This window comes from Varanus komodoensis, unplaced genomic scaffold (genome assembly GCF_004798865.1).
Source record: "Varanus komodoensis strain SLA01 unplaced genomic scaffold, ASM479886v1 scaffold66, whole genome shotgun sequence".
NCBI classification, from domain to species: Eukaryota; Metazoa; Chordata; class Lepidosauria; order Squamata; family Varanidae; genus Varanus; species Varanus komodoensis.
In genome coordinates, this window is record NW_025336296.1 from 269,557 (window position 1) to 281,924 (window position 12,368).

The 12,368-nt window shown below is 44.1% G+C and overlaps 2 protein-coding genes across 2 annotated transcripts in view; one reads left to right on the forward strand and one right to left on the reverse strand.

Moving 5' to 3' along the window:
• WASHC5 (WASH complex subunit 5) overlaps window positions 1-4,579 on the reverse strand; it is a 36,983-nt gene extending 32,404 nt beyond the window's left edge. The window contains exons 1-3 of the mRNA XM_044450413.1: window positions 4,373-4,579; window positions 1,939-2,226; window positions 1,219-1,364 (exon numbers count right to left, since the gene is read on the reverse strand). Of these exons, the coding sequence (XP_044306348.1) occupies window positions 1,219-1,364; window positions 1,939-2,124 (332 nt within the window). The 5' untranslated portion in view covers window positions 2,125-2,226; window positions 4,373-4,579. The remainder of the gene's footprint in view (window positions 1-1,218; window positions 1,365-1,938; window positions 2,227-4,372) is intronic.
• Window positions 4,580-4,721: 142 nt separating this feature from the next.
• Window positions 4,722-12,368, forward strand: part of NSMCE2 (NSE2 (MMS21) homolog, SMC5-SMC6 complex SUMO ligase) — a 211,172-nt gene continuing 203,525 nt past the window's right edge. The window contains exons 1-2 of the mRNA XM_044450397.1: window positions 4,722-4,825; window positions 9,920-10,066. Coding sequence (XP_044306332.1) covers window positions 9,931-10,066 — 136 coding nt within the window. The 5' untranslated portion in view covers window positions 4,722-4,825; window positions 9,920-9,930. The remainder of the gene's footprint in view (window positions 4,826-9,919; window positions 10,067-12,368) is intronic.

Here is a 12,368-nt window from a genome sequence, read left to right on the forward strand (position 1 = left end):
ATCATAGAATCATAGAATAGCAGAGTTGGAAGGGGCCAGAAGGCCATTGTGTCCAATCCCCTGCTTCTACAGGACACAATATTACACTACAAACATCCCATTTGGATGACTGTCCAGATGCTTTTTGAATGTCTCTAACGAGGATTGATGTCTATCAACTATGCCCAATCAGGTTGATTTCCCCACCTGTTTAGGATTGCTTTTATGAAGGATTATTATTGGTTTTTTGGTGATTCTGCAAAACTTTGGGGTTTTTCCAGGCTGCCACTTGTGTGTGGACTTTGCCATTTTCACTGCATAAGAACTAGCATTACAGAAAATCAAGATTACTGTAAGTATATGGTGATATTTAGATTTCTCTATGTTCTAGTTAAATATCTAAGGTAAGAATGTGTCCCTATATGTGAGTTAGCAGATGCAGAAGAGAGAGGATTTGCCTCCAGGAGAATGGCACCTTTACATGCATTTCTCTGTTTCCTGGAAATATTCATGCATATAAGAAAAGGAAAAATGGGACTCTTATTATGGCAAAGCTCTGACCTGGGATGCTCCCAGTCCAGTGATACTCCTGCAGGTGAAGCCCACATACTTCATCCCAGAGAAATCAGTGGACATCACCAGGAACGGCACCCACTGAAGAGTGCAGTATTTTGCTCAGCCCTAAACAGCTTTTTAAAACAGTAAGCCTTACTGATGGCAACAGAATGGTGTATGCTAGCAAGTTAAGGATGACAGCTTTGGCTATTAAAATGCATTTCTTTAACAAAGCAGCTGAAGAGGCTTTACAGGCCACTAAACTTCTCTCTAGCCTGCTCAGAGCGTCCATGCTTTTTGCAGCATAGCAGGTGGCACCAAGGAGCAGGGCCTTTTCGGTTGTGGTGCCTCACCTCTAAAAATCACTGCTCTAGGCCCACCCCTCATGACCTTTGGAAAGAAGTTGAAAATATGAAACATTATCTTTAGTTTAGGCAACAATTGAATGCAGCTGCTGTGCCCCTTCCCGCTATTTTTAGTGCGTCATCATTTCTTGCCTGGTTTTAATTCCTGTGATTTTTAAAAATATTGCAATTTTCTTGAGATTTTATACTGACAGCTGCCACTGCAAGGCAAAATTAAGAGGCTGCGATAGAAACACAAAACAAGCAAGTGAAGCTTTGGCAAAAAGACCAAGATGGGGAAAGAAATTGATTATTAAAGTATTCATGAATACTTTTTTACCTGTTTAAGTCAACTATGTATTTATGAACACTCTGGAATGCCAGATAAAATCTTGTCAAGATTTCTATGTTGTTTTCACGAAATTCATCATCTAAGTCCTGTAGCTCAGGTTTGGCTTCCAACCTTCCTTCACATGCCTCAGGCCCCTGAGAACAGGAAAACATTATTTTAACAAAATCTGGTTGGGGTGGCAAGGGAGAAATAAAGTTATCACATTCTGAATATCAAAACTGTGACTTTTCCTACCTCAAAATACATGTGGCAGCACCCTGAAATAGAATCGATATTCCATAATCTGTATGGCCTGGCAGTATACAATGTTTTGGAACCACAAGCATGCATACAAGAACTGATTTCAGGAGGGGAGTGGGTGAAAGAGGAGGGAAACAACCCAGCAACTCAGAGAACAAACCATGGTTTGTTCAACCATCTGCCAGACAAGCTTTGGATAGGGCAATAAATCATGGGTTGAACAAACTATGGGTTAGCATTATGTGTGAACCAGGTCCATTTGTTACCCTCTTCAGGGGAAAAAAAAAGATTCTGGAGAGAAGGTTCTATATAATGAATTTCTTCTTTTCCTCTTAACTGAGACCTCACTGCAGTTAAAATTAATCATTGATTGATTTCTATAGGATTTGATTTCTATAGGATTTTGTCAAAGCATGTGGAACATTCCAGTAAGAGGGAAAAGTTTAAAGAACGGTTCAGAATGCTTACCTTGAAATAGCTGAAGTCAAATATGATTTCGCCATATTTCTGTTGATCAGCCTTGTCTTTGAGTCGGAACACACTTGGAATGAACTCCGAGAGCCTCAAAAGTTCAGCAATGATTGCATTTCCACAAGAAACAATCCTAAGGATAGCTTGCCCACAGTGATTATTTTCAGCTAGGAAGTCCAACATGGTGAACCGGCAGTTTCAACAGTGTCTTTCAGTCCAAGTTGGTATTTTCACTCTTTACGTTCTCAGAAGAAAGATGCAATGCTGAGTCTTCCATTGATGTATCTGAAAATCAGCCATTGTTAGGAGTATTTTAATACTGTATATTGAATAAATTACCTATCAGCTGCATGAAAGGACCTCTTTGGGTTCTAGTATTATAAGAGAAAGAGAAAAATGGCCCTCTCTTCAGATAATTCACACCATGCTATCTCAGATCCTGTGTATAAGTATAGTGGGGGTTTTTGTCCCAACATGCATCACTTGACCCTGGTGAACATCTGCCATTTTAATGACCATTTACATAGAATGGACAGGATCTTTTGCAGCTCTTTGCAATCTCTTTCAGTTTTGACCATCCTCGACAATTTAGAGTCATTTATATTACTACTCATAAAAATACAGTTTGTCAAGACTTCATGCAATAGGAATTCATGTGCTTTTTAAGTCAGAGGAGGAAATGTAGCACATTCTTATCTGCAAAATAAGTCTAGGGCACCCATTTAAAAGAAAAGACAGTCCACTGGAGAAAACAGGTAGGCAACTGGTGGTTTATCATCTTATCAGACCTGCAAAGAGATTTTATTGCAAGGTAGCACTGCTCACTTTTAATTAGGGTAGAGTAAAACCCTCCTTTCCATAGTTTAACCATAAAGAGAACAAATGTTTACATGTTTTCATCAATGTTACCACTTTCTAGATTTTGCATGCAACTAGTACAATATAGGGAAAACACATGATTGTATTTATATTGCGCACAAATGCTTGAGCTTCACAACTGGGAAGCCCTGACACAGCAATTTGATGATGGAACCCAATCCCAAGGGGGTCATTAAAAATGCAGGTGAACCCTGAAGCACAATCCAAAGTCTCCAAAATTACAAAATTTGGCTATTCTGGTGATAAACTGATCTTCACAGGCAATAGATACCTGTGTACAAATTAGTCTAGTCATATCCACCATGGGTTGTCATTGATAATTAGCCTCAGCTTTCTATCTGTAAAATGGGTAGAACACTGACCTATCTACTGTGTACAAACTGGAACCCTACACACACAAGGTGAAAATTTTACTTCTACTCAGAGATTACTTTCCCAGACAGACTTAATAGGTCTATCATTCCATCAACAAGGCTCAATTTCCAATGCTCTCTGCCCAATTCTTTCTGTTCCTGTCACAAATTCAGGCAACTTCCTTTCCTTACCACATAGTAACACAGGTTTCTTAATTCAGACTTCTCGCTCACCAATATTTGATGCTCTTCATATCAATTTGACATGGCCCTTTTTGGCCCCTTCCCTTGTCTTCTCCCCCATTCCAGAGTTACCCAGTCCCCATGTCAAGTCCTTATAGGAGTATCACAATATAAGTCTCCTGTCTTATTGTCCTGGAAACACTTCCAATTTACAAGGATTTCAAGTAGCAGGCCTGGGAAAGGCCAATACCAATAATATTGATGACAACTGTGCAGAGCCTCCATGCAGAGAAATAGTGTATCTTTGAATAGCCTGGCATGTTCAAATACATCATGATTTCCAGAGGGATAAACTTGCTGCAGCAAAAACAACAACAGAGACTTGTGGCACCTTAAAGATTACATGGTTCTATTTCAGCATATATCCAAATAAGTTTAAGTGGCAATCCAATACAAATTTGGACTGCAACAGGTCTAGAACTCTCAGCATGTTGTCTACTTGGGGATTTATTATTATTATTATTATTATTAGAACATTTCTATGCTGCCCCTTGGGTGTCTAAATTTGTATAGGATTGCATCCTTAGTCTTCAAAGGGGCCACAAGCCTAAATTACACACCCTGCCACTGTTGTGAACAAGCGCCCGGATCAGCCGCTTACACAAGAGCATCTGAAGCAGGAAGGAGGTGGTGGTACTGCTGGGGAAGTAGCAACTCTATTCTGGGCTCAAATTAGATTCTTGTTTGCTCAACTCCATACAACCAATTCCTCCGAAAGGCAGCCATGTTGACCATAAGTCAAATTCCAAAAGCGACGTTAGCATAATCGAACAGGCCAATTAAAGCTCACGCCGCTTGTGCAAGCTTTCGAGATCTCCCAATTTCTTCAGCAGGAAAAAGGCTATGAAAAGTACATATGCAGCAGCGTGCGTGCGTGCGTGTGTGTGTGTGTGTGACTAGGGGAGGGGGAAAATCCGGGCCCTGAAGATGAAGTCCCGATGCCCCCCTGGACTTACTCGGTTTGCCAGCCGGCTTGCTTCGCGGTGGGCTGGAGGGTCTGGACGCGCAGGGAGGGCAGCGGGGCGCCCTCCCTTCTCGCCCCCGGGACCGCGGGCTTGCAGAGCGGGGAGGCAGAGGGTCCGGGTCGCGAGCCCCCGGCAGGGCGGCCTCCGCGCGGCTTGCAGAGCGGGCGAGCCGAGGGGTGCGCCAAGGCAGCGGGCGAGGGTGCTCAGCCCCAACGCCCAGCGGCCATCAGGCGACCCGGCGCTGCGCCTGCCTCTCGCCGCGCATCACATGAGAGCTGCCGGAGTCATGTGAACGGGCGCCGGCTAATGAGGAGCCGGCCGGCGCTTCCTCCTCCTCCCTCGGAGCGGTCGGGGAGTGGTTCGCAATAGGAAACGCAGCGCGGCAGTGGCAGGAGAAGTGCGGTGCCTGCAGCCGCCGCCGCTTCGAGGGGAGCCGGCCGCGAGGTGAGGGCCGCGGGGCTTGCGGTGCCCCTCGCCGAATCCCCGAACTGGGGAAAGAAACGGAAAGGAGCGGGAGCTCGTCTCTCCGTTATCACGCGCTTCATGATGCCAGCAGCGTGCGTGGCACTTTATCGGATGCAAGAGGGCAGGTCTCTGCCCGGGATGGTTTACAATCTGAAACTGGGCAGAGGTGGGACTAAGCAGGGAGGCGACTTTCCATCCAAGGTGGTTTCTCTCCCCTCAACTGAGTAATTCCCAGTCGAAGGGCAAGACGTTGTGGGTAATTCTGAGCGGGAATGGGGGTGGATGGGTCTCTATATTGGGCTTTTATATTTGATGGATGGATCACCCTTCAACAGGTTCCCAGTATGGCTGGATATTCTGTACATGTTCAGGGGGTTCTGGAGCAGAGCTATAGCATGGGATACATAGTTCTGGCTTTCGTATTGGCTTTCGTGCTTTTTTCCAGGCCCCCCTTCTATTTGGAAAGTCTTGCAGGGCTTCTGATCTTATACCGATGTAGAAAAAGGAACCCCGAAGGAATCCCTGTAGGGAACATCTAAGCGTTTTATGAATTGGAGTTAACGCAGTTGTATCTAACTTATCAGCCCCATTCATTTCAATGGCTTTAAGTAGAATTAATATTGAACAGAAGGTGGGAATAAATGGCAATTTCTCCCGATGGAGAGAAGTAATCCCACAGGGTTCGTATTAGGACCAGTGCTTTTCATCCTATTCATAAATGATCTGGAATTTGAAGTAAGTAGTGAGGGGGGTAAGTTTGCTGACAACACCAAACTGTTTAGGATAGTGAAAACGAAAAGGGACTGTGAGGAGCTGCAAAGGGGTCTCTCCAAGCTGACAAATGCAGATCAAAATGGCAAATGCAGCTCAGTGTAAGCAAGTGTACAGTAACACATGTTGGGGCAAAAAAATCCCGACTTCATTTGTATGCTGATGGGATCTGAGCTAGCAGTGCCTGAGCAAGGAAGGGATCTTGGATGGACAGCTCAGTGAAAATGTTGGCACAGTGCATAGCTGCTGTGTAAAAGGCAAACTCCATGCTGGGCTTAATTAGGAACAGCATAGAAAAATTTGACCTGCCAAGACCTTACTCCCCTTATACAAATCCTTGATATGATTGCATTTATAATATTGTGTCCAGTTCTGGTTGCCTTACCTGAAAAAGCACATTATTGAATTGGAAAAAGTACAGTGAAGGTCAAGGAATGTTATCCAGACATTTTAATACTTGATTTAGTACTTGAGTATTATTTATACTGTTTTTATCTTTAATATATTTTAACTTATTAATATCTGACCTCAGCTGCATATTTCTATGTTTTATTGCATGTCGCTTTTATTATTGTTATTTTATGAAATATTGTAATCTGCTTGGAGAGTCTTCAGATCAGTATAGCGGAATATATGTTGAATAAATAAATAAGGAAAATGATCAGGGGGCTGGAGCAACTCTGCTATAAGGGGTGGCTTCAACAACTAGGGCTGTTTAGCCAGGCCAGTAAGAGGAGACATGAGGGAGGTGTCATTAAAATAATGCATTGTATGGAGAAAGTGGCAAGGGAGAAATTGTTCTCCTGCTCCCCTAGCACTTGAACCCGAGGCCATCCCATGAAGCTGATTGGTGGGAGGTTGAGGACAAGGAAGTACTTCTTAAGGTAACTGATAGTTAAACTCTGGAATTTGCTGCCACAGGAAATGGTGATGGCTGCAAATCTGGAAGGCTTTAAAAGGGGACTGGAGAAATTCATGAGGGGGGAGGCGATCAGTGGCTACCTACTAGCCTTGCTGGCCACGTGCTACCTCCTCTATCCAGGGGTGGCCTGCCTGCATGCCCCAGTTGCTGAGGAGCTTGGACAGGAGGAGGTCTTGCACCCATCCTGCTTGCAGATCTTGTGCACAACCTGTTTGCCACCGTGTGTACAGAGTGCTGGACTGGATGGGCCCTTGGTCTGATCCAGCGTCACTTTTCTTCCATTCTCATGTTCAGTCTGCATTCTGCACATCCACTGTCTTAGACTCTAGGTAGTTGGTGGGGACAGGGTGGGCAATTTGATGGGGCTGATATTGGCACAAAGCTGTTTTCCCCAGCTTGGTACTTTGCATATGTATGGAACTGTATTTGCCATCACTCCGTGCCAGCATGACTTGTGCAGACTGGCATAATGAATAGTTGATGTTTGGTTCGCCATGGCTTCTTTGTGCACCAGATAAGGACTGCCAGAATGCCACTGTCCTATCATTTGCATTAAAAACATCATGAAACAGCTTTTGTGAGTGTGCAGGACACCACACCAAGCAAGCAGACATCAACAGGAAGGGGTGCTCTGAAGATGCGTGGCTTGTATAGTTGACTTTTTTGGACCAAGGAGTGTCCATTACTATCTAAGGGAATGTCATAGTATAAAATAAGGTTGGGTAGAAAATAGTATTCTAGAAGTTTTGGACGTCGATTTCCAGCATTGCTAACCTGCTGGCAAAGGTTTCTGGGACTAAAAGTGCCAATTATATGGAGATCTGTCCTGGTTTAGAACATTGTACATGGTGCCTGCTGGTTCTCACAGAAGTGATGCAAAAATGAGATGGAACAACCAACATAACACAGAAAGAAATAGCTGTTTCCATTTATGTAGGATAGCAGGCGTCTTCTGGAATTAGGCGATGCTATCAGTGTGATCCAGCAAACCTTCGGAAGTTTCAAGGTTCTTCCTTTAATGCTCCTGCACACATTTTAGGTGGTCCCAGGAAAATATATGGGAGCTTATCCAACACTACTCCCCTGTTAATTTATGTAGCGTTCTTCTTATAAGACAGCTCTGTGCTTTTTTTCCCAAACAGTGTTCTGGGAAACACATCTGTTTTTTCAAAGTGCACCTCGTCACAAAAAACATAAGAGGGGTCTTGCTAGACCTGACCAAATATTTATCTGCTCCAGGATCCTGTTCCCATAATGGCCAGTCTGATAGGCTTGGGAAGCCTGCAAGCTGGGATTGGGCACAACAGCTCTTGCTTGGCCATGTTTGAACCAGCGTTCAGAAGCATGAGGAGCTAATCTGTAGCTCTCATGACTACTAACCAGTCAGAGTCTTACTCTCTGTGGACTACTTTCTGGTACAACAGTGGCTGAGAAATGCTTTTCCTGTTCTTCCCTTAGTCACTGATAGTAGGAAGTCTATGTTGGAAGAGTTGAGTCAGAATATCAAAAATGAAGCTCACAGTGCTTATGCGGGCAATTACTTTAAGGTATCCTAAAAATCCATATTTCATGAAACTTAAAGTATGCTAGCATTAGTTTCCTCTGACCAAATTGTAGCTAAATACGTATATTTTAATTTGCACCGGAGATGCTTGGGTTGATATTTGGATTAAACCTTTGTAATCCACCCAGAAAGCTCTGGCTATTGGGTGGTATTGGAATGATATAAATAATCATATTGCATATAGAAGGTCTCATGTCCAATTCTCACAGTGGAGGAGGCAGGTTCAAAATGGGAGAAGTACAGCTGCAGTCTTGGTAAATGACAGAGCCAGATGGACAAAAACCTCTGACTGGGGATAAGATGACTTACTTTCCTGTGGCAACAGACACCGGCTCCTTAACAATGACCTAATGCAGTGCATTGTTATTATATTGTGTTGCATTTTATTACTGTATTGCATTACATGTGTATCGTGCCATTTTCCCTGTTGCAAAGAAAGTTTCTTGCAAGTTTCTCCTCCTTTCCATTTTATCCTAACAAAGTGAGAGTGAGTGAGTGTCTCAAAGTCACCCAGTGAGCTTCATGGCCAGGTGGGGATTAGAACTCAGATCTCCTGAGCCTCAGTCCAGCATTCTAGCCACTGTACCACACTGGCTCATAATACTGTATTCTCATGCGTGCCTCCTAGATTTTCATATGTGTTTAAAATCCAATTGCTAAATCCAAATGCAAAATTGCTAAATTGAGTTGCTCAAGATGCCCACTAATTTGGGTGGCTTTAAAAAGGGATTGAACAATTGCATGGGGGAGAAAGCGATCAAGGGCTGCTAGTCCTCATGGCTATATGCTACCTTCAGTAACAGCCCGTATGTCCAGCTGCTGCTGGGGAACTTGGGCAGGAGGGTGCAGCTGCACTCACGTGTTGCTTCTGGGATCCTGTGAGAAGTTGTTTGGCCACTGTGGTAACAGAATGCTGCACTTCATGGTCCCTTAGTCTGATCTAGCATGGCTCTAATTATGTATTTATTTCAGTATACAGAAATAAATACGCTTTGTCCTCATCAGCCTCTTCCATGTACTTTTTGTCCCGCTATTTGGTACAAAGTCTTTCAGAGCATCTTACGGTTAGATCATAGAAGGAGAAAAACATCAAAGGTGGCAGCACCGGCAAGATAAAACAAAGCTCCTGATAAGAATGAGACAGAAGGGGGTTCAGAAGACGCACTTGTCACATCCTTGGAAAGGATTTGTGATGGGGAGAGGCATGGCTCCGTGTGTGAGCACCTGCGCTGTGTAGATTAGATCCCAGATTCGATTCCAAGCATTTACAGGTGTGGGGAGCTGAGGGGGATATTTCTGCCTGAAACCCTGGGGAATATTTCTGCTGAAAAACCTGGAGAACAGCTGCCAGTTTGTGTCGGTAATACTGGGTTAGATGTATGAATTGTCAGACAGAGGTGGGGCAACTTTCTATGTTTCTAGGGGAGTCACAGCCTACACAAGCTTGCCCAAACCCCACAAATGCACCTGATGGCTTCTCCAAGTATGACCAGCATGACAAGGGCATCTCCAGTTAAAAGGATCGGTAGCAAAACTATGAGAACCTCCTGCCTGAAGCCCTGTAAATTGTGCTGATCGGTGCAAGATGACCAAATAATTTGAGCTAGTGTAAACTGGTGATGTTCCTTGGCAGACAGGTGCATGTGGAAAGGATGCCTTTAAGGAGGACAATGTGAAAACTTGATTATAGAGCAGAGAAGAGAGAGAGGCCACATGATCATTCGGCTGGCTTCTGGTGCTTGCAAAAGTGCATGTTCATGCATGTGAGTCACTGTATGGCCTGATGTTAAAGCTGTTAAAAATATGTATTTTTCAGGAAACGAGCTCATGATGTCTGGCCGTACTGTTGTGTCCTTTGGTGCTGTGGATTCGTGCATTTCATCTCTGAGAAATTGCCAGTTCTACATAAGCACCGGAATGGATGTTGCTACAAAAGTTGCTCTTGACCTTGTGCAAAATCACAGTGAGTCGTAGTTTTTTTTCCTTGTAAAATAACTTTTGTTCTCACTACTGTCACTTTTTGAAGCTTTGAAGGAATCCTGGAATAGAAATGTAACCCTGGAAAAAGATTTGATGCCATCCATCTTCATTTGGGCAGAAGCTGTTTTTCCTTGAACAAAGGATGGGAAAGAGACAAGAAGAGATGTTGAAATTGATCTGCAGGGTCACCTACATGCTCTCCCCTCCACTCCAAGTAGAAATTAAAGTTTGAATGACAAATCAGATGTAAATATAAATATGGTCTCATGTTGCACTTTTCATACACTGGCATGCAACTTTTACACTCTGCTTTTCCAGGATGTGCAACCATTTGGTGGGATTTTTTAACAGCTGCTGATGAAGTAAACACTTGTTTCAACTCAAAGGTGGGTTCACAGTGGAGGGATCTTCACTGTGCCCAAATTTAGCTTTTGTTCCCTGCTGTCTGGGAGCCCCTGATGAAGGGATGGAAAGCTCAGTGAGGACTAGTAGCTCTGGGATCCTACCCAGAGAACATTTTCCAAGGCAGGTACACAGTTCTCTTGATATGCACAGACATGGAGTGGAGTGCGGCACAAACAGAAGAGGAATTATCTGTGAAGGAGGTTTCAGCGACTCGGTTGTCCAGTGTCACAGGGCTAGCTACAGCCTGATCTGTGTGTGGAAGGGAAAACAAGCAATATTTCTTTTCCTGGTTCTGTTTTGCTGCCACCAGTGAAATTCTTTATTTTCCCCTGCTGCCTCTGTCAAGCAGTTTTAAAATTCTCTGGGTCTCTTAATCTCTTTCAGTAGTAATTTTGTAGTGTGGGGTTTGGCTACTATGTTCAGCTGACCTGCCATATTGCAATGGACGTTAAAGACCTGTATGTTTCACCCCTTAACTGCCTGATGAGAACTTGTCTTCTACGATGTGCAAAGTGTGGGAACTCCAGTTGTATAGAAATGCCTTCCTGAGCTACAGGTTAGTCAAGCAAACCACAGGGGCAACTGCAAATTGGCCAGTCTAAACGCTTGGTGAGAAGTATGAAATGGACTTCCCACTGGGTGAACCAGTACATGAAGCACCATCTGCCTACCCCTTAAAATACCCTTTTGTTCTAGGGAACTCCCTTTGTTTGTCTTTTAGGAGAATAAATTCTGCCATACAAAGCTCTCCAGCAAATTTAATGTTAGGCAGAATTAGGAATGCAATTGAAATGAAAACGGCCAAGATTGTACTCTCCTTAAAACATAAGAACAGCTATGCAGGATCAGCCCAAAGGTCCATCTCGTCCAGCACTCTGTGTACACAGTAGAAAACAGCTTCCCACAGGAGTTTCCAACACGTGGGGAGCATCAAATTGGGTAAGTTTGGGATAAATAAATACCCTCTTACCCTCTTTAAGGGTGATGTCTTAGACCAGTGGTGGCGAACCACTGGCACGCATGCCACGGTGGGCACGCAGAGCCCTCTCTGTCGGCACATGAGGCAAGTCGCCCCAGCATCACCCCAGCAGCCGAGCATCAGATAACAGCGCACGTAGGGGCCATGTGCATGCTCGGAAAGGAGTAGCAGGGCCAGGCGATGGTGTCATGAGCTGCGGCTCAGTAGTCTCAGCTCATCCGAGCTTTCACATGGCTGGTCAATGCGCTGCCAAGGATATATATGTATTTGCTTGGACTGGCTGTGAGGTGTTTTTTCTAAACTAAAACCTCAGTTTTAAGATTTTATTGCAGTGTTGGCACATTGCGATAAAGAAATGGGTTTTGGGTTGCAGTTTGGGCACTCAGTCTCTAAAAGGTTCACCATCACTGGCTTAGGGTTAGAAAAAGGAGGTGTCCTGGTATGATTTTGATGGCTGGAATGTGTTTGGAATGGGCAGAAATGTTGAGCTGTGCAGAAAAAGCTCCCCAGTGAAGTCTTTTTCAAAATCGCCCATGTTTCAGTGGAACTTCCGCCCTAAAGTAGGGTTAGGAGTGTACACCAGGGCAGGGTTAGGGTTAGAAAATGGAGGTGTCCTGTCATGATTTTGATGGATGGAGTATATTTAGAATGGGCAGAAGTGTTGAGGTGTGCAGAAAAGGCTACTCAAGGAGTGCTTTTTCAAAATTGTCCTCTTTTCAATTGAACTTTCGCCCTATATTTGGGTTAGGGGTGTGCATCAGGGCAGGGTTAGGGTTAGAAAAACAAGGTGTCCTGGAATGATTTTGATGGTTGGAATGTGTTTAGCATGGGCAGAAATGTTGAGCTGTGCAGAAAAGGCTACTCAAGGAGCGCTTTTTCAAAATCGCCTTCTTTTCAATGG